Source organism: Aethina tumida, chromosome 1 (genome assembly GCF_024364675.1).
Source record: "Aethina tumida isolate Nest 87 chromosome 1, icAetTumi1.1, whole genome shotgun sequence".
NCBI classification, from domain to species: domain Eukaryota; kingdom Metazoa; phylum Arthropoda; class Insecta; order Coleoptera; family Nitidulidae; genus Aethina; species Aethina tumida.
In genome coordinates, this window is record NC_065435.1 from 41,226,714 (window position 1) to 41,249,519 (window position 22,806).

Genomic DNA, 22,806 nt, shown 5'->3' on the forward strand with positions numbered 1-22,806 from the left:
GTATCAGGTTCTTAAAAAAGGAAATATAAATTTTCCCATCCATTTGTTTGGTAATTTAAAACCTTATCGTAATAGTTTAATCTCTGTTGAATAAAACTCAATTATTTAACCTGTGTATAAAAACGTTTACATTGGCAAACCGTAAATGGATCAGGTTAATACGAAACAATAATATGGAATTCAATTTAAAAAATCGATTATACAGTGGGTAATCCTTGTTGCAATTGCTCTTGTTTAAATCGCTTTGCAAATTAACCCTGTCCAAAACAATCCTCTCTTTTTTATAGACGTTTTTAGTACTTTATTTATTTGATCCAAATTCTCCAGTGATTATTACAACAATAATAACCATTTGATGTTTGATAACCGGCCATAAATGTCCTCTTAATTATTTGGTAAACGATTTAAAAGCTTTGTATTAAAATCTGACAAAACGAATTGCTTCCCCCGTTTTTATACAGCGATACTTTCATTTTATGGAAAATTATGTGCGACAACTTGAGACTTGCGAACGACGTTATAAATGCCATCTTCCACCCACGCGTCTCAATTTAAAAGAATTATATGCTATATTTATTAAATTTTTACGGCTTCGATTAAATTAAATTTTTCAATGCGGTATCATTTCCTTGTTTTAGATGAAAGAACCCGAGTTTACAAGAAATTAATTTAAAATCGTAGCAAAAATAAGAGAGAAACGAAGACAAAAGGCCAATCATAAAAATAACTTTGTGCCAAAGACATCGAACAAAGGGAGTCGAACGTTTATAAATAGCGTATCGATATAAAATATTTTATAGTCGCATAGTTTTGTTTATGCATATAAATTTCAGTCCTAAAACGCATTCAAACTAATCTAACAAAATTATTCCCTGCATTGTTGGTGTTAGAAACTACTTGTACTAAAAGGTAAATTGATTTAATTAAATAAATTTGCTTGGAACGCAAATAAATTTTGTTGTTTACACAATGAAATGTTATTATTGGATTTGCATTCATACATTTCAATAGAGTCGCCCGCTGTAATATATCAGGAGACTAATTCTAATCACTGTTTATGTTTACACTGTACAGGTAAAGACAAATAATTTCAGTTACGGTTGCTGTTAACAATGGCTTGTAATTATTGAGTATGTTTAATTTAAAAGTTCCCTTGTGCACAACAAACACAGTTAAATTTCCCGATTTGGAATTACATGAAATTTTCATAATTCTGTGTGGAATTTGATACATGAAATAATTACTTCAAGACCATAAATAATACATCGTTTCAGAAACTCAGGGAAAATCGATATGGCAAGACCTTTGTGTTTAATATATTTGATTAAAATTGAATTATGTTGTGGATATTTGATGTCTGTTTCCGTATTGGAACGTTCAACTCTTGTTGGTTGTGTTACAACTTAAATTTACTCAATTTAAAATAATAATGGAGGATGTGACTATGGAATGAAATAATAATTTTATAGCGTCTTATTTATTTGATTTACAACCACCTTCCACATCAATAAATCGGAACAGATAAATGGGGGATAATCCAAGCTTTTCATAAATCCTCCTTTTCAGGTTTTTACCGCTCAGGAAATTCAGGAGAGCATTTCAGAATATTGTGATTGGAAAATAATCATCCTGTATGAAATTTCCATGCCCAAAAAATACTAGATTAACATTCGCATTTTAACGATATTTTACTAGTTAGCGTTTGTAGATTAAATTTTGAAATACGTTAATTAAATTTGGTACAGTTAAAAATAATTACCCACTGATGTAACAGGAAAAGTTTTAGATAGTTTTCATTGCACGTACTGTCGGATAAAGACTGTAAAACGTTTTAATATCTGCCTTTTGTACATGTACATTCAACCAATGAATTATGTCAACGTTAATGGAATTTAAAATTATCATAAAATTACCGTTGTTAATGTTGAATTGATTCATTGGCAATTACGGAAAATAAAATGGAACACGTAAAAATTTTAATGGATAATCTAAACATCAACACATCAAGTTTCAAACTCACCCTGGTCCTTCCAAGTAAAAGTGCATCCATTTCACCCTCGGGCTGCGGATTAATCGTGCTAACGGTCGCGATCACCGGCTTAATTTGTGGTACCGAGTTCGCCATGGTCACAAAATTTTATAAACAGCGCGTTTAAAAAAATGTATTTTAATTTAGGTGGTGAACAAACAGTCCAGTCCGTGTAAATGGAGCTGATGAATGAATGAATGGGGGAGCAAAAGTTGAATGAGTGGAAAAGTTGCGGGGATTTAACTTTGTTTTTTTGAATAGGGCACTCGGGGATAAAGTTATTTCTTAAAAATATAGGACTCTATATAAAATCAGTGGGTATTCTAATACATGGTTTTCTACCTGATCAGTTTGGCACTGGGATAAATTGTGTGGTGGCCCCTAAATTGTTAGTAAACATTGAATAAAATATACAGATATGTTAACATTTATTCATCTAATTGAGCACATCTATACAAATATCAACAACATTCTAACACTTATTTCTATGTACTAAAACTAGTTGTAAAATGGTCCCAAAAACTGTTATCAAAAATACTACAAAATACTCTCCTCTTCTCAGAACGAATTCAACTCATCATCGAATATGTGATATGTAAACAATATAATTTAAAAAATATTTTAAAAAACAGTTAAAACGGTTACATCGCTGCCCGCCTTTTTTAAATTTAATTCGAAAATTGTATCATGGTCCGGTTTAATTCGTTAGTTTAAGTTTCATGTTTTAGCGTCGGTACTTTTAAAAACGGTTTTCACACTCGATGTTTTAGTTGGTCGAACGACATGTGTTCGGGTTTCGTGGCAAAGAACGAATGTTCGCACGGAGCGCGTTTTTCGCGAAAGTGTTGTCGAATTTCCCCGTCAGCGCCCCCAACGAACCGGCCGCGAAGCCGATCCGCTATCGATTTCCCACCTCCCCCACACGTTTTGCCGGCTTTCTCGAAATTCGTGCACAAATTCCCGTCCGAATGAATTAACGGGTCATTTTGGTGGATCCCGGACGCCGCAAGAATCGTTCGAATCGGCCGAATCGTCGTAAGATTTGTTAATTTTCAAGTCATTTTCCCGCAATTTTTTCGAACGAAGCGCCCTGTAAACAAGATTGAGGGAAACTGCTTCGTGCGACCGAAACCAGGGTGAAGATTACTCCTGCGCCGTGAGGGTTGAATTACAGGGTTCTGCTCTAATTCGTTTTGTTGATGCGTGGTGCCGGGGGAGGATGTCGGGACCGTTAATGTAGACTTAATAATTTCAAATTGAATTAATTAATCAGCAGCTAACTATAAATTACGAGGGTTAAATTGGTAATCGTATGTAATTCGCTTAATGACGTTATTCTGTTTGAAATTTAATTACAAACATTAAACGTATCAATTGATTTTTGTGCCAATTATTTGGGGGATGAATTGACAAATTAGACTTACCACTTTGGAAATACGTGTTTTTAATAAGGTTTTTAAGGACAACACTTACCTAAAAAAGATACAAGCATGTTAGAAAGTTATTTTTAAATAAATGAAATGAATAACAAGATATAAACACGTTTCTTTAATTACTTCTCTGATTCATTGTATTTTTTTTTTTTTTCAGATCACGTGTCTTTGCCACATCGTTTGAGGACACGTGAGTTATTATGATTAGAATTTCCTGCATCAATTTAATTATGTTATATAAAAATATAACATAATTAAAAAAACTAATGAGGTAGAAAAAAACATAAAATGCAATTGGGTATCTCCCCTAAGAAGGCCAAATGGAAAGGTAAACTTGTTAAGAGTAATGCATTATTTGTTAATTAATTGCAATCTAAGCAATTTTAAATCTTGGAAACATTTGATGCAAACCATTAAGTTTTTTGTTAACATTTTAATTAATTTTTCAGGGAAATACTATAATATTGCATTATCAATCTTGAACAAGTTTTTAATTTAAATTAACGTATGATTAAATAATAAATTTTGTCGCTTACAAACAAGGTCAAATATGTCTTTTATAATTGTCTGTAATTGGTTTATTTTTAAAATTTACAATAATCTTTTTACAATTTACAATAGATCTTAAAACGAATTATTAATTTTAATTTAAATAATGGAATGTTTTATTATTTCAATCAAAAATACCTTTTAAAAATCTCAAATGTTTTTTAATTTGATTAGATAAGATATAAAGGAAACATATAATAATATAAGTCTTGAACAAAAATTTAAATAATATATAACATATAACAGTGTTTGTAAATATTTGTACTACTTGAAACTACTTGAAAGATCAAATGTATCCTATATAATCCTATTATCTATAGATTATCTATTAAAGTACTTTGTACATTTTTGAAATTTATAATAATATCTTAAAACAAATTATTAATTTTAATTTAAATAATGGAGTGTTTTATTATTTCAATCAAAAATACCTTATAAAATTCTCAAATGTTTTTTAAATTGATAAGATAACTTAATATTATAAAGGAAAAATACAATATATAAGTATTAAACAAAAATTTAAATTAATATATAATAGAGTTTGTTAATATTTGTACTATTTGAAACTACTTGAAAGATAAAATGTATCCTGCATAATCACATTATCTATAGATTATCTATTACAGTAATTGAAAATATTTTTAAAATTTACAATAATATGATCTTAAAACAAATTATTAATTTTAATTTAAATAATGAGTGTCTTATTATTTCAGTCAAAATATATCTTTTAAAATTCTTAAATGTTTTTTAAATTGATAAAATAAGATAACTTAATATTATAAAAGAAACATAATAATAATATAAGTCTTAAACAAAAATGTAAATTAACATACTGTAGAGTTTGTTAATATTTTTACTATTTGAAACTACTTGAAAGATAAAATGTATCCTGTATAATCCTATCATATATAGATTATCTATTAAAGATTATTAAAATATATTTTATTTATAATTTAATTAATTAATAGGAAAAATACAATAAATATAACATAATCAAAGCCATGAACAAAAATTTAAGTTCACAAGTGGTTAAAAAATAGGGTTTATTATTGTTTTACTGTTTCAAAACAAGATAACAAATCCACTACAGATATAATATTAAAGATTATTAAAAAAATATTTTATTAGTATTTTATTCAATATTTTAATTAATTTATATTTTAAGTTGGTGTATGCAGCTAAATAATAAAATGTATTATTATTTCTACCACTTGAAAAGAAGGTGAAATATATTCTGTATAAATATGTTAACTATTTGATTGTGTCCAAAGTCTTAAACAAAAATTAATTAATTGGTTAATTAATTCTATTATAGATATGCTATTAAAAATTATTAAAAATATGATTACTAATATTTTAAAGGAAAAATGCCCTGAAGAAAAATTTAAATGAACTTGTGATTAAATAATAGAGTTTGTTATTGCCTTTGCCACATTCAAACAAGATAAAATGTGTGGTTTGTAATTCTGCCATAAATATGCTTTTAAACTTTATTGAAAAAAATTTAAATAACACACCAAATAACATATTGTTGATGTCGTCATTTTTCAAGTAAATGAGGGCACTACGATTATTGCACGGATAATTGAAGTTGAGTTATGTGATGTCAAAAGGATTATATGATCATGAATATGGAATTTATCCAAAGGACTTTTTTAACTCAGCCAGTAGCCAGATATGATGGCACATAAATGACATGAATGGAGTCTGGGAATGCTTTGAAGTAGAATATAATGCTGAGAGTTTTTACCGTGTTTAAAATGTAAAGTTACAATGCGATTATAAAAGTTTTTGACAAAATAATCCGACCTCTATAATCGAAGATTAAAGGCTATTTGTCACTATGGTATTTTTAGATAAACTTTTATAAAAAGATAATAATTGGGACAAACATTTTTCACATTTTTTCTTGTAACATCCAAAGTGATAATTGAAAAAGCCACATAAGACCGTTTTTAAATTAAGATCGATAGACGGAAACTCGGGCCTATAAAATATTTCAATTTGATGATAATAGAGTAAGAATTAGAGGAGTGACTGAAAATTTGCATAGCGATAAATTTGCTGCGCTCGATTAAGCCCGTGCACATTTCAAATTATCTCTAACGCCCTTTTATAGTCAGCCTCAGCTCCAGATCGGGATTAGAAATTTACAACGTTGTACCTTGTTTAGTTGTTATTTTCGATTGATTAAATTTAATTATTGTTCCGTAATTAAATATGCATATAAGCCAAGCGCAGATAATCCCAGTGCGTGATACATTGTGTTCTCTCGGGCTTTTCGTTTTCAGTTATTATAATTAACCGACTAACTATACTCATTTTCGCAGACAAACAAATCCATTCATGGCGCAGAAAAAACAAAGTAAATTATTGTGTACATTGTGCGATGAATACGAAATAACAAGCGCATTCATTTCCTGCGTTTTCCTCAAAAATGGTGGGAAGGAGCTAAATAGTACTCGGGAAACGAGTAGAATCATGCAACTGCAAAATGTAAATTTTAAACGTCCCGTTTTGGTCACGGTTGTTATTATTATTTGCATAGCTATAAATTTTGTAAATTCAGGTAATTTTAACGTGAATAAGGCTTATCTAGACAAGTTACACAATTATGGAATTGTACATGATAATTGTGATTTAATGGAGGGCGAAATGTTTTGGGTCATCGTGATAAAATTCGTATTTTGTTCAGACATTTTTCTATCACTTTTTAATTGTTGTTTACATGATGGTTACTATGTAAAAACTCAATCGAAACAAGCGATGAACTAGCAAAACAAAATATTATTTGGAACCAACTAGATTAACAAAAATTTACGGTTGTCATGTAAAACAAAATTGAACGAAAACAAAAGTTTATATGGTAGCTAAGACAATGGCCAAACAAACAGTCTACAAATGAATTAGATATCGTCCACAACTCTCTCCCCGAAATTTTTCGTATTTCTGATCTGACCCAGAGAAATACCTAAATTTCACCAAAATGGTCAGTGTACAAAAAACGAATTTGACCATACGTCAGATCCACCAGTACTTGGCCAGCGCATATCCGTACACCAACAAGGAGCTGCGCCAGATCTACAGGGTGGTGAGAAACATGGTTTATGTGGAGGCGAAGGGCAAAGTTATCAAGAAACGCAAGGCTATGCGACGCACCAAGAAGCCCATGAAGCGCACCGTCACGAAAAGGACGAAATAAATGTATGAATGAGGGACGACAGAGATGGTCGAGGTGGTGGTTTGCCGACGTTTGGTGGTAAAATTCAGCTCAGGCTGAATGTTATTATTTTATTTTTCTTTATTATTTTTCTTTTATGTATGTTTCGTCTTAATAAACAAATCTCTGGCTACAATTTGTTGTGTTATTGTTTTATTTTAATAAAAACATTTAAAATATTCGGTAGTTTGCTTTTAGACAACTGACAAGTGTCAACTTTATGTCATTTTTAGGGGCCCCTTTCTGCCAGGTCAAAATATATTGTCAATTTTCTTTTTTTATTTTACGTAATAAAGGAATCTCTGGCTTTAATTTGTTCCATTATTGTTTTATTTTAACAGAAATATTTTAAATATGGGAAAGTTTGCTTTTAGGTAGCCTTTGGAGAAGTGTCATGATTACTACAATTTAGGGACGCCTATCTTATGCGTTTTAATAAACAAATCCTAACTTAAATGTGTTTTATTATTGTTTTTATAAAAATATTAAAAATATTAAACAATTTGGTTTCAGACAGTTTTTAGAGAAGTGTCATCGTTACGTCAATTTTAACACCTCTTCTTTCAGGATTGATTGTTGTGTCGTTCATCAAAAAATTACAATATAAAATATTGGGGACCCTTCGGCATTTAAATAAAACAAACGCATTTTGAATCGAAATATTTATTCACTGATTAAACCAAAACAGAGAAAAATAACTACTTTCAAATCATTGACAACTTTACATATATTCTCGTCCATCTTTTGTATGTATCCATGCGGGGTAACTGCTTTGCACGTTTTTCTACCCCATCGCTCCTACACCGTCTTCCTCCGCTTTGTGGCCTTTTTCCTGTTATTGCTTCTTTTCCTGACAGTACGGACTTTGGCATCGACGTACAGCCTTCTTTTCACCATGTTGTAGATCTTTTGCATTTCATGAGGGTTGTTGGGAAAGGCACTTTCTAGATAGCAGCGCAGTTCTTTTAAGGTCAGATGGGCCCTGTCTGCTTTAATCATGTCGAATCACTGTTAATTTTGAATTGCAATCGAAAATGGATGGATTTATCACGGTTGATTTTTAAACGTCATGACGACGGAGGGCCGATTTGTTTATGATGTTTTATTAAAATCCTAGTTACCGATATACATTCATAGGATGGAATAAAAAGAGATTAGACGGTTAAAAATTAATTTATGGCCGAGCGGCATTTTTACACGTGGCAGTGGTAAAGGTGAACTTTTTGCACCGCTGCCCGTCACATTATAAAGATTTTTCCAATTTTTAGCTCACATTCTCTTGTAATTTAAACATCAAAGGAAAGAAGGCCGAAGGGTCGGTCGTTTTTGCCGGCACAGGAATAAGTAAAGGCTACTCGAAAGGGTGACATTCTCGTTAGCGTTTCAGCATGTTTTGTATTGCGTGAGTTTTTGTTGGATTAAAAAAACTTCTTGTTGGAAACATCAAACGGAGGTCCGGTGGCCCACGGTGGATGGGAGATATGTTTAATGAGAAAGATACATGAGTGACACTTGAACGCTTGTTTGAATTTTAAATTGGTGAAATTTGTTTTAAGCGATGTTAAACATCCAAGTTTTCTGTTTAAACTTGGTAACATTACGACCACTTATTATTAAGAACGAGCGTGTTTGATATCTGGGTGTAAAGTAAAGGTCTTTCCCCAAACGGGTCGTGCTCACTAATTTACATAATATTATGAAAATACTAACACGATATTTTAAAAGTACCTGCAAAAGCTTTCTTTTTAATGCTTGTTTAATGCCACGTTAAAATTTTGTTGTATTACGTTACGTGCATTTGCATTTTTCCTATAGGTAACATTTGTTTATATTATTTATATAAATATAATTAGAAAGCTGAGTATTTCTTGTTGGACAAAAGCAGAAATATCAGTATACTAAAGTGTCCTTCACTGGTTTAGATTATAGCACGTACAAGTTTGATCCAATTCTATCTCGGTGAGCAACATATAAATTCCCAAAGGATTAAAAATTAAAACTTTGGACCTGAAGTAACTACGTACGTGCTAAATTACCAGTAGTAACACATACCCTTATGTAGGAAAATTTATAGTTCCTATTGATTATTACTGTCTAACTTAATTTAATTTCTGATTAAAGTGATGTCGATAATTAAACTGACTAACAAGAATCTGGGAGGTAATTGAAATTCCAGCCTCTTAGAAAAGTTATAAAATACACTGCTTCAAGAAATTAACGTACCGCAACAATAATAATTGATCATTACTAATTTTTTCTGGTAATGGGAAATGTAAAGGCTAAATTATTTGTATTTTTAAATAAAAATGTGTTCTCTTTCAAATTATCTTAAAGAGGATATAAAAATAATGTAATTCTAAAAAATGGACAATTAACTAAACTTGACTTTTATATGAATTAATGAATTTTATTTAATTTTGGGTATTTCCACCATCACCTGAAATTAATTTAATTATATACCAGAACTGGTGTATTCGATATAAAATATTTATATAATTAATTATTTATAAACCACTTGTGAAAACGATTCATCCACAAAAGTGTTTCATTTAATAGAAACAGCTTACAATTTACTTTTGACAGGATTTTCTATTTTAAAAATAAAAGGTGGTTCATTAATTTCTTGGATCAGTGTATAGAAATATTTAGACAACCGATTTTTACTGTTACAGAAGAAAATCATAACATTATCTTAATATACCAGCTAAACTTTATGGTAAAATTATGAATTTATACAAGAAAAACAAATCATTAATGGCAAATATGTTCATATCATCATAATAAACATATTGTAAGTGGGTTAATTTAAGAAAAACACTATTACGTGCATGTTGACAAAGGAATTTTTATGTTTGTGATCAAATTTAGCTGACTCGACGTATTTTCATAGCGTTCCCCAAAAACAACATCCCAAAGGGGCACATAATGACTGATATGTTATCCTTACAGTTTCAAGTAAAATGAAACAATTCGAGTTCTCTTCAGTTCCAGAAAACAAGGATCCATCTGGATTTTAAATACACTGTCCTAGTTTTCATTCAATATTGATTAACATTTCAGATCCGATATCTCATAGGATTTTATCGTGTCTACATCTATTTGCCATCAGTGAACGAATATCGCCAATATACTTATCGCTTCGGATCAAATATTTATTTTTACATTTTCCGTGTTTACCTATGATTCATATGGCTGTAGGCCGACTAAATCGTTCGTAAATCTTTCGAACGAAAATAGAGGAGAATGCGCCGGGCCCATTCTTTATGGCCATTGATTGTTAGATGAGACCAGACAGCTATCCTAATCGCAAATAAGTTTCAAGTATTTATTGCCACGAAGATATTCACAATTTCGATTTGGCGGCATCGGAATTGCGCTGCATTAAACCAGAATTGCGCTCTTATTTAATTGAAATATTTAGTAATTTAAATTGTTGAGTCCCAAGAGTTGTCCGTCTCTCTCCGCCAACCGACAACCTCCGCTGGGGCTAAGCTTGATGAAATTCCCGCATTACCCACCGTGAATCACTTTATCAGGTTTAAGTGAACATAGGGTCACCGACTTGGTAATCCTGTCGTGTCGATAAACTAAAATTAAACAGATTACGGTTATAACCACTTAAACTTCCAGATACGAAGACCAAATGAGTGCTTATTGTTGGGCACAACGGGATAACTGCAAATTTATTGGCCACCAGGGACAATGAAAATTCGCAACGAATTGTTAAGTCTATTAAATATGCTTCTATTATTGGTATTTGGTCAGTAAATAGCGAGACGTGTTCACTCGTTTATTTATTTTCGAATTTAAAATTAAGTTTTCTTGTTTGTTATGGAAGAGAAAATTAAAATGCATATATTTTTCCAATAATGCATTGTTTCATTGTCAATTAGTATGTAAAATAAAACCAAATCCAACGTTGTGGGAAATGGATACGTCACTGTAAAATGCTTGCCAACCAACAAATTGACTTTTATGCAGTGGAAAAATGTTTTCTTAAAAGTGCCTCTCGATTCAAATGGATACCATAGTAAGGAGTTATAGAACTCTCGATGCTGACTTGCTCTGAACACGACAGACATTTTTGAATTACTGCCAATCCAGCCAGACTGGATTTTTCTCTTACACTTAAATAGTAAAAGTATCCAAAATTTAATCTTCTTTTATTTAAAAAATATGGCCTACAAAAAACTGTTTCTCAATAGAAATGTTATAAAAATATACTGCTATTGTTAATCAATAAATAAAATAATACTCTCCAACGAGGTGCGAAATGAATCCGTCATTGTGAATCGCTCTCCGACCCACAAATTGACTTTTATGCAGTGGAAAAATGTTTTCTGAAAAGTGCTTCACGCTTCAACTGAGGAACAAAATACGGGGTTATAAAACTCCCGATGCAGACTCGCTCTGAGGACGACAGAGATTTATTTTTGAATTACGGCTAATACTAACCAGAGCAGATGCACTTTTCTCATACACTTTAATGCTCATTTGGAAAAATTTACGGTATAATTGTATTTTAAATATTCAAAATTAAAGTGGTTAGTTTATGGTTTTTCATGAAAGAGAAAAAGGGAAAAATAATTTTAAGGCTATTATCACCAATAGTTTCTCAGTATAATATTAAATATACTCCAGTTTTTAATCAATTAATTATTATAATTGTTTTTTTTTTTTATTTTAAATATTCAAAATTAAAGTGGTTAGTTTATGTTTTTTTGTGTAAGACAAAATGAGAAAAATAATCTATTATCACCAATAGTTTCCCAGTAAAATATTAAATATACTCCAGTTTTTAATAAATTAATTATTATAATTATTTATTTTTAATTTTAAATATTCAAAATTAAAGTGGTTAGTTTATGTTTTTTTATGGAAGAGAAAATGATAAAAATAATTTTAAGGCTATTATCACCAATAGTTTCTCAGTATAATATTAAATATCCTCCAGTTTTTAATCAATTAATTATTATAATTGTTTTTTTTTTATTTTAAATATTCAGAATTAAAGTGGTTAGTTTATGTTTTTTGTGTAAGACAAAATGAGAAAAATAATCTATTATCAACAATAGTTTCTCAGTATAATTTAAAAATTGGAGGATTTTAATCAATTATTAAAATAATATTTTCCGACAGAATGGAAAATGAATCAATCCATCACTGTGAAATGTTCACCAACTTACAAATTGATTTTTACCCAGCGGAAAAATGTTTTCTGAAAAGTGAGGGAAACGTAAGAAGAAAGACTTGTTTCGTTATATTTTAAATGTTACATATTTAAAACTAAACTAGTTGGTTTTATGTTTAATATAGAAATGCAAATGGAAAACGAAATAATTTTAGATATTGGTTGGAAAATTATAGATCGTAGTTAATTAGGTGCATCATCGAACTATGTGAACAAAACGTGTAAAGGGAGTCGTGGGACTTGAACTATAGTTTGTTTTCCCCGAAGCGTTCCAGTGTTAATTAACAAACAGAAATTATGCCATATTGGAAAAGTATTCTGTATTTAGAGTAGCAACACGTACATACTTAGCTACATCTATGAACAATAAAATTTGTCGGTCAATATGCATATAAATACTTCATTTAATTTTAACAGTTGTGCACATTCATCCAGTTAAAACTAAATTCCCTCAATAGAAAAAATTGTAAATGTGAACGGATGTAATAAAATGAATTTCCATTTAGAGTTTAAATAAAACTTTCAGTTCCACTGAACATACACCGATGACAAATTAATAGTCGGAATTTAGGTTGACTGAAAACTGTAGGAAATGATTAAAATTGTGCAGCAGCATTATAATGATCCATGCCAGGATAAAACTTTAGTGTTTAGCGTGTCCTGCTGGTGCGGACAATAAAATTTAAGTGACCATTAATTAAGTTACCGTAATATACATAGGTGGTAGGGAGTGAAACGGTTAATAAAATTAATGACGTTAAGTTCAAGGAAAGGCATTCTGCTTCCAAGTTCTGCCCAATGAATGTTAATAATGTGGAAGTGGCTTTTGGGTACCTCCAGAAAATTTACATAGACATTTTCCAGTTCTCCCACTTCGAGAAACTCATTGCCGGTCTTAATTGCGGAATTTACGAATCTCAATACATCCCATTATTAAAATAAAATTAAAACAATGCTTTCTACAGTTGGCACGATAAATTCAATAGCACAACGGATGAAAGTACGGTGAAAGCTTTCCGTAATCGGTCGGCTTTATTTTTTAAAAGTTTAATTAACGTAAAATTAAGTCCTAGTTATCACGAAATAAAAAGTAACAACCCCAACTGTAATCCCGATTCGCGTTACTTGAAGCAGCTAAAAACCACCGTTATTATCTTATCTTCGAGAATTATAAACCTGTTCCCATCGGATTAAGTTGAATTGAATTTTTCCGAGTCTCCGTGCGAAATGCAAAACTCCAACAAAATTCATTAGCCCCTTTGACAAGGTGGCATTGAATGACGACCCCGGATGTGGAGGCTGAGTGGGTGGGTTAGAGCTAGACGAGAAATTGGCAAACAAAATTAGCAGTCCTCCTAGCACATTGCGTTCAACTTTTCTCTCCAGTTACCCGTACAGATGACAAATAAATACAAAAGCGTCAGGAATCTGTTTCCTGGACCCACTTTTACACGTCCTTTTTGTATGCTGAGCCGAGCACGACTGACACATTTTCGTGTTTTTGCGGATTTACTCTTGTGTTTCCAAATCCAAATTCCGTATTGTTAGGCATTACGACGAAACTGGCGACGATAATACGGTGAGAATAAAGGCCGAAAGTTTAATATCCTCTTTTTTTTTGAGGAAAAACTGTTCAGCTCCAGGCGGAGTTTATTTTGTGCACATTTACCACAGAATCCTGCATTGTCTAATGACCGGAACATCTCAATCCATGCGAAAGGAACTAGTAGGTGAAGAAGTAACACGTGAAAATCTCTGTTCGGTTTAATTTCAACTTACCATTGATGTAGTGTATTAATAATTAAATTTAATTGAATGTACTGCAACTTTCTGATTGTGTTCCAAAACCATCGACAATAATTAAAACAATGGCCCTGCAAACTTAATTAAATGCCGGTTATGTGATACAGAAATGGTGATATTGTTGAAAATTGCAGCGCCGTTAAACATTCATTGTTTAATTTTAGGATTTAATCAATTTGCCTCTTTGATGAAGTGCAGTTATAAGACTTTGTCTATTAGATCTAACCTGCAATTTAATTTTGAGTGATTTTCAGTCACGAGTTAATCAATATCTTGGTTTTTACTGTATAGAATTATTTTCTTGATCTATTTAAATTTAAAATGGTTCACCATACTGGATTATTGAAAATATTTTGACCAGTAATATTAGTAGAATATTTGCAGGTCAATATTTTAAATTTATTTTATTTTTTTATATATATTTAATAGACATAAAAATGAATAACATTATATTTCTTGTAAAATGTTTGGCATACTCCAAAGAGGGTGGAAGCTGCAGCAGAACAAGTACTGATTGAAAAACTGTAGAGGAACACAATAACGTTTTTTTTTTAATGCAGGAGATTACATTGTTTATCAAAATTTATTTTGAACTATTTTGATTTTTGTCATGTGTAATTTCCAAAGTGATGTTGGATGTTCACCTAAGAATGACATTTATAAAGGATCTAAAGAATCTGGAGCCATAAAAAAGATGTATCAGTATCTAAGTAACTGAAATTTACTTCTATCCTTGAAGAAAATGGCGGTAATAAACCTTGATATTTTTAAATACAACAAACACAGGGGGAAAATAATTCTTGAAATAAGGAATAATATTTGTACTGGAATAAAAAACTTTGTGTGATAATAATAATTTATTAACATTGATTTACGAAAATATGCAGCTATAAAATATTTTGTGTATACTATATTTTCTGTACATCTATTATGTGGAGAAATATCTCTGTATAATTATATTTGACAATAAAATGTCGTTAATCATATATTAAAACGACGACTTTGAGATATGACAAAAATAAATTCGTATAATGCATATATGAAAAATACATATTATTCTGAAATAAAAAATGAATAATTTTTTGCTGTCTTCAAACATATTACACTTAAAAATGTCTTCATTACAAAAAATTATTTTATCACAGCTGCTCCTATACAAATTTATGCAAGTTCTTCCTGTTACGTTTTGATTACAAATTTGTGCAGGATGAAATCATCCACAATTTCTCAAAATTTTGTTGTTATTCATATCTATTAGATCTAACCAACAATTTAATTTTCAGTGGTTTTCAGTCACAAGTTAATCAATATTTTGGTTTTTACTGTATAGAATTATTTTCTTAATCTAAATGTTTCACCATACTGGATTTCCTTGATTAAATATATTATATTATATAAACTATTTTGATCAGTAATATTATTAGAATATTTCCATATCAATATTTTAAATTTATTTTATTTTTTTTTTTGTATATACTTAATAGACATAAAAATAAACAACATTGCATTTCTTGTAAAATATTTAGCATACTCCAAAGAGGGTGGAAGTTGTCAGTGGAACAAGTACTGATTCGAAAAAAAAGAACTGCAGAGAAAGAAAATATTTTCTTCAATTTTAAATAATTAATTAAAAAATTTGGTGGTATTAATTTTATTATCGGTTTAATTTTTTTTTAAATTTATACGGGAGATTATATTGTTTATTAAAACTTATTTTGAAATATAATGCCGTTGGTATTCTGATTTTTATGGTGTGTAATGTCCAAAGTGATGTTTAATAAATGTTCACCTAAGAATGACATTTATAAAGGATCTAAACAATCTGAAGCCATAAAAAAGATATACCAGTATCTAAGTAACTGAAATTTACTTCTACCCTTGAAGAGAATAGCGGTAATAAACCTTAATATTTTTAAATACACAAACACACGAGAAAAATAATTCTTGATATAAGGAATATTTGTACTGGAATAAAAAACTTTGTATGATTACAATAATTTATTATCCTTTATTACGAAAATATGCAGCTATAAAATGTTTTGCATTATGTTTTCTGTGCATCTATTATGTGGAAAATATTTCTGTAAAATTATATTTAACAATAAAATGTCGTAAATCACATTAAAACGACGACTTTGAGATATGACAAAAATAAATTCGTATAAAAATATGGTTACATGCATATATGAAAAATACATATTATTCTGAAATAAAAAATAGCGTAATTTTTTGCTGTCTTCAAACATATTACACTTACAAATGTCTTCATTACAAAAAATTATTTTATCACAGCTGCTCCTATACAAATTTATGCAAGTTCCTGTTACGTTTTGATTACAGAATTGTGCAGGAATGAATCATCCACAATTTCTCAAGATGTTATTGTTATTCATATCTCTGCCTCAAATTAATTATCAGCATCGTTTCTGAGGAGGTGATTTGCGTAAAAACACCCTGAGATAAGCAAACTGAAACTTGAATACTTGACCCCTATTAATTAGGAATTAGTGTGATGCAACTGGAATTAGTTAAGGTGGAGTGATCTTCATATAAATCACACTCAATTATTGGTGAAATCAGATAACCGAATACTGATTTATGGAGTCACTTTACATATCAACAAATTTATGACATTAATGGGTGATGTATTCTGTTTACGCACATCTATCTGAAATCTCACGAGATCTCGCATGATTTACATTACAGTATGTGCCGGTCGGAATTATTGTACATCAAATAATTACCATACGCACACCGAAATAATTGAACGTGACCCCGTTTTGTTTATTTATTCGTCCGTACACCTTTGAACGTTCTCTCCCCTCATGACCCGCAGTCGAAGACACAGGAAAAGCCCATGAGAAATTAGGCGGCTTTTCGAACCGGACCCAGACGGTGATTTCTATTTCTTTCTCCGCGGAGACTTGTCCAGCTTCCTGCTCTTTATTATGGACCGGCATTGTCCTCAGTTCTGGATGCTGCGTCTGGGCTGAATCTTTTATGAAAGGATGTTCTCAGACTTCCATTAGTCATCGCTGGATATAAAGACATGCTGTCAGGGCACATACACGTGGGTGTTTTAAGAACCGTAGACTAGAAGAATGAGGACGCGCGACGACAACTCAATTATCCATTTCGTTTGAAATTTACAAATATTGAATCTGTTTTTAATGGGACATCTAATCGATATTCAGGCTCTCCGTTGTTCTAGATTTTAGTGTCTCGGTATTTTACCTGTGATAGTCTAGTTTTACATACTATTACGTGAGATCTATGTATCCTAAAAGGTTATTCTTACTATTAAGCTCCTTTTGCTTTCAAATTACTCACCGTATACACCCACCAGGCTTTGGAGTACATGAATTGAATTGTAAGAGGTAATTTCGGGGTAATTTCGTGATAAGAATTAAACAGACCTCACGAAAGACCACCAAATTATCTGCGGTGGTTTCGTTCCAAAGGAGTTTTGCTTTATTTCCAACCGGAATTACATCAAGATGCTCATAAAAATTAACCAAAAGGAATCTTTTATCGGCCACAAATTACATTCAGTTCAAACAGAATTTTAAATTATTGCATTTCCTCAATGGTCGTCCTTAAGGAAAATATTTATTTGCAAGCACTTAACGTTGGGAAAATTTTCAATTTCACCAGCAATTTATTTACGAGTGTGCAGCATCCGGAAACAATCTAATTACAGTAAAAGAAGTCGATTTGCTATCAGTTTTACTCAATCTGTCAAGATATCGGGTAATGAATGACTGGCAATAAATCGGACTGCTTCAGAAACAGATCCATCGCGATTCTGACTGTAATGGATAAATCCCCCTTATTGCCGGATTATTTCAGGCACGTTCGGAATTTTCTATTCGAAAAAATGTTCCGCCAGACTTTTCACGGCGGGCCGGCATAAATCACGTATGGAATATGGAAAGAAGATAATTGATAGGAGCCGATCCTCGCGAGAAATTCAATATACCTGGGCGACATGTCTGCCTTTTTATCTGCAAATATTCGTTATCCTGTTTAAAATTACACACAAATGAATCTCCATTAAGACCTGTTTAATAACGGAATATTTATAAACACGCTTTTGTCTTCGCAGGGATCGTGTTTAAAGATCGATTCTTTCATTAAGTTTATGAGCGACTTGAAGAAGTAATGGTGCTGAGGCTTGTTTTATATTCACATCACGTTGTTTACGGCGTCAAAGACTCAACTATTATTAAGCAAATTTATGTATGTGTGATAAGTTATCCGCCACTAAAAAATTTTAAAAAATTACCACGCAACTGCTGATTTTACCGTGACTGTTGCTAAATAAACGTTATGAAGTTATAAACCATAAACGTTACATTTTTGTGCAATATTAATAGAGCAAATAAGCTTATGGCAGTTTTCCGAATAGTTTCTTTGTACCATCAACCTGTCTCCACAATTCCATTAAGTTTAAATTATTTGTGAAGTACTTGTGTCACTGCATTGTTGTTTAATACAAAGGCGGCGTTTCGAATTTGCGCTGAAATTGTGTTGATTTTGTAAACCGTTGCCTGAAAAACTTCATTTCACCAATCTAAATGCAACAAGGCGATTTTCTTAAGTATGTTCAGACATAATTTAGAATAATGGTTTGTGAATACAAATCGGATCATTTATTTCTTCTGTCGTTATTTCTTTTAGCCTTCTTGTCGAGGACAAAGTAACGAGTGTAGGCTGAAAGCTGAATTTTAAAAATCACGATTTTAATTTTATTCTATTGTGCGTTTACCGTAAATGTTTCGTTTTCATGTTCGCCTTTTTTCATCCTCCGGTTTTATGAAAAATGTACTTTATTCCCTTGTAATCTCTTTAATCCTACATTTTATGTAAATTGTGTCGTATTTAATTTACATGTTTTAGCTTATTGTTTATTCGATGGTTCTAATTTATTGGGGTTTCTGTCGACCCCGCAAATCAAGATCAAGTGATGGAAATGAATTTTCCAAAACAACCTCAAACAATCAATTCATTAGCTCGATTAGAAGTAAAACATTGCTTCCGTTTTATTGAAGTAAGGTATCCGACCATCTGTTTCCAGCTTTCCCTTTTCCTAAACTGTTCTTTTATCAGTTTGTAATTGATTCGTATTTGAGTGCGCCATTAAGGGCTTTTTGAGTGTCAATTATCGTTGAATTGAAATCTTAATCCAAACAATATCCAGCTAGGGTCATAAATAAAAATGGATCAATTTGTCATGAACTGAATGGATTGACGTTATTAATCATTGGCTATAATCACAGTGGTATTAATTAAAATATTACAAATGTTTTTACAGTTTTAATTAACTTCCATAAATACAAAAACAGAGGACTCGTTTAAAATTTTGGGCAAGTGCAGTTACACGAGGGGCAAAAAAATAAAATCGTCACGAAACAGTAAGTTGCAGGTAACTTTTCTTAAACAGCAATTAAAACTTTTAAACAACGCGCCTAGAAGGAAAAATTAAATTAAACCGGTACTTTGGAAGCAAATATATTTTTCTGAAGAGATTGGGCCATCCTGAGACGTAATAAAATATACTTTTTTAAGTAAGCTCGAGAATACACAAAAGTTGCTTAAATACGACGTAGTGTTTACGGTTGGCATTCAATTAAAATTTTATTTATGCTTGCTACTTTTCGGATTAAAGGATTCGAACCGGGTAGATTTTTATGCGAGTTAATCTACGAGCATAATCGTTGTGTGCCTTCTACTAAGTTTAGTTAATTGGAAATTTCACATTATTACCAACTTAAAAGTTAAAACAAACAAGTACAGAAAAAATAAGACTTTATCTAAATTTGATCACTTATTCAATTTATAAAAAATATGGACACATATTAAATGAAGGTATGACCCTCTCAGAATCGGGCACAGCAGTAAACAACTTCGGCTCCACGTCGGTCGCAGTCTTGAAATTGAAAATGCTGGCGATGTTACCGCAACGATAGCAATAATTGGGCGCGGACCAAACGGTGACCAGTTTACCATCGAACGAGTACTTGTAGCCTTCGTGGACCAGTTGATGGGCTCGGCATATTAGAGACAGCTTGTTGATGTGCAAGAAGTCGTGCGTCACCTTGGACCCGAATAGATGGCCGGCTCCCCTGGGACTGCTATCCCAAAGATCCACTTCCTCCGGGTCCGACCAAACGAGATCGCATAACGGCCCTTTGTGCGGTATTTCCTGGTTCCTCTCGAGCACGCGGATCTGGTCCAGCGTGTTGATGTTGGGACTCAGACCGCCGTGGACGCATAATATGTTCTCGTCTATTATCGCCGCAAGTGGTAACAGGTCGAACACTTCGCAGCAGTACTTCCAGGCGTTTACGTTGCAGTACTTACTCAGGCACTCGTCGTAGAAACCGTAGACCTGGGTGATGCGTTTACATTCGTGGTTGCCTCTGAGCAGCACGATCTTGTCCGGGTATTTGGCCTTCAATGTCAGGAGTCTGGTCAGCGTTTCCAGACTGTAGTAACCTCTGTCGACGTAGTCGCCAAGGAACACATAGCTTGTGTCTGGAACTTGGCCGCCGAGACGGAAGAGCTCCTCCAGGTCGTAATATTGGCCGTGTATGTCGCCCACCACCGTCACCGGCGTAAAAATTGGCTGAAGGTTGGACTCCTCCAACAGTATGTTGCTGACGATATTACATAATTGCTTCAAGTCGCTTTCAGGGAGGTACTTGCAGGTTTTTGCAAGCTCTAACCATCGGTCTAAATTTGGAGACATGTATTGACTTCTAATTAAATAAAGATTCAGTCACTGCACTCATGTAAAACGTATAAAATACTCACCAACGATTTATTAGAAAAAATACTGATAAATAACCCTAAGCATCCTAAATTGGAACAGGGCGTTAATAACACAGTAAAAGTAATGACATATATATATGTATATATATATATTGTCTAATCAAAAATGACATTTAACTAAGAACGTTTAAAGAAAGGATAGAGTATTAAATCATTTCTATCTATATTTAAACTTGGGTGAAGTTCTTCAATCATAATAATTAAATAAAAGGCCATTTCAAAATTTTCTTTGTTGTTTAAATATTTTTGCATAAACTGGCGCATTTGCTCCCATTTATAGTTTGAATAACACCGACTGTCACATAATAGAGCTGCGCCTCAGTGATATAAAAAACTTAGAAAGCAACGAAACCGGCAACATAAAAAACTGGGGCGGAGTTGAATGCATGAATGAGTCTTCCTTTTACCACAATACGTAGTGCAAAATGGGTCCAATCATCAGCGAGTCACTAAATGCAAACTTTCAGAATGATACCTGGAAGGCTGGAACTAGACACAATGGCACTGTTGCGAAATATCAAAGTTCAGGAGTTTTTAATTGGAACGTTATAAGAAAGTTTACATTCAGATGTTGCTTGAAAGTAAAGTCGAGATAATGGAGTAAGATTTCTAAAAGGTGTGAGCATTTTTAACTTGTGAAAATCGTTATGTTATAATTAATTTAATTCCATATAGATTAATATTGAAGCTATTATTTACCAATATGCATAAATTTAATCACGGAGGAACCCAGTAAAATTAATTGTTCATTAAAGGTTCATCGATTGGTTGGAAATTGTCAACTAATTTTGGTTTATGCAACCGCAGCTGTTGGCGTTAGTCTTAAACATTTGATAGAATGGCAAATAAACCTTACATATAAGTAACTCAAATTGATTTAAGTGTTTAGACATCTTGACCAGCATTGTTTAAATTTGCATACAAGTTCAGTTTACATAAACTGCATAGTCTCATCTTGTCCCATCTTGTTTTATAAATAGTTGAACAGTTTCCTCGTTAAATATTCCTGCGAGTCAATTTTCCAACCTTTGTCGTTCCGATTTGTCCATAAAACCCTGTCGAATTAAACACCGCATAAAGTCGGTGCCCTAAGGTTACTTATACAACGATCACTCACTCAAAAACTCAATCTCGCAATTGTTTAATTTTCTGGATTAATAAAATATTCACGTCGTTAAATTAAATCGAGGGAGCACAATTTTGTTTGCCCTAATCTGAGATCGAGTAATTTTCGGGGTGCTACGAAAAAAACAACGTAGACTTCAATTTTGGACCATCAGTAAATTGACCAATTTCCCAAGCCATTATTATCCATAATTAAACGGTTTTTACATTGTTTAATGTAGGACGCCCTTTATCAGACCAATTTGACTATGAACCCTATAAATTAAACACAGGTCCTGGTCACCGGCGAAAGGGCCGAGACTGCTCAAAAACATAATAATCTCATTATAATTTTGCAAATCGCGAAGGCAGTCGACGTCGACCGTTTAAACATTTAATGTATTACGGTCGTCGTATAACAGGGGTTAAGATCGCGGGGAATCCGGAGCTTTTCCTCCAGCTAAAATTCAACTTACACACACCTCAAAACTATATTAGGTCCTATCTGATCTCCCGAACAGGGCTTTTGGACGATATTAAGCCGTTCCAACGGGGCCCCCCGGTTGAGTTATTCTTTTTATGGGACTCGCCCACTTTCCTTATCACTCTGAATAATAACAACTGTTGGAGGAATCTTAGG

General features: G+C 32.1%; 3 protein-coding genes across 3 annotated transcripts in view; 1 reads left to right on the forward strand and 2 right to left on the reverse strand.

Moving 5' to 3' along the window:
• LOC109609633 (inactive dipeptidyl peptidase 10) overlaps positions 1 to 22,806 on the reverse strand; it is a 187,205-nt gene that overhangs the window by 154,198 nt on the left and 10,201 nt on the right. The gene's annotated exons all lie outside the window — the stretch shown is intronic.
• LOC109595886 (ejaculatory bulb-specific protein 3) overlaps positions 1 to 22,806 on the forward strand; it is a 117,866-nt gene that overhangs the window by 46,809 nt on the left and 48,251 nt on the right. The window lies entirely within an intron of this gene.
• On the reverse strand, positions 20,020 to 21,131 carry LOC109605547 (serine/threonine-protein phosphatase 6 catalytic subunit-like). Its single transcript, XM_049961321.1, has 2 exons — positions 21,045 to 21,131; positions 20,020 to 20,989 (listed from the first exon to the last, which is right to left on the reverse strand). The coding sequence occupies exon 2, from the start codon at positions 20,977 to 20,979 to the stop codon at positions 20,065 to 20,067; it is 915 nt and encodes a 304-aa protein (XP_049817278.1). The 5' UTR covers positions 20,980 to 20,989; positions 21,045 to 21,131; the 3' UTR covers positions 20,020 to 20,064.

Coding starts and splice junctions, on each gene's coding strand:
- LOC109605547 (XM_049961321.1), bottom strand. CDS start 20,979: ATGTCTCCAAATTTAGACCGATGGTTAGAGCTTGCAAAAACCTGCAAG.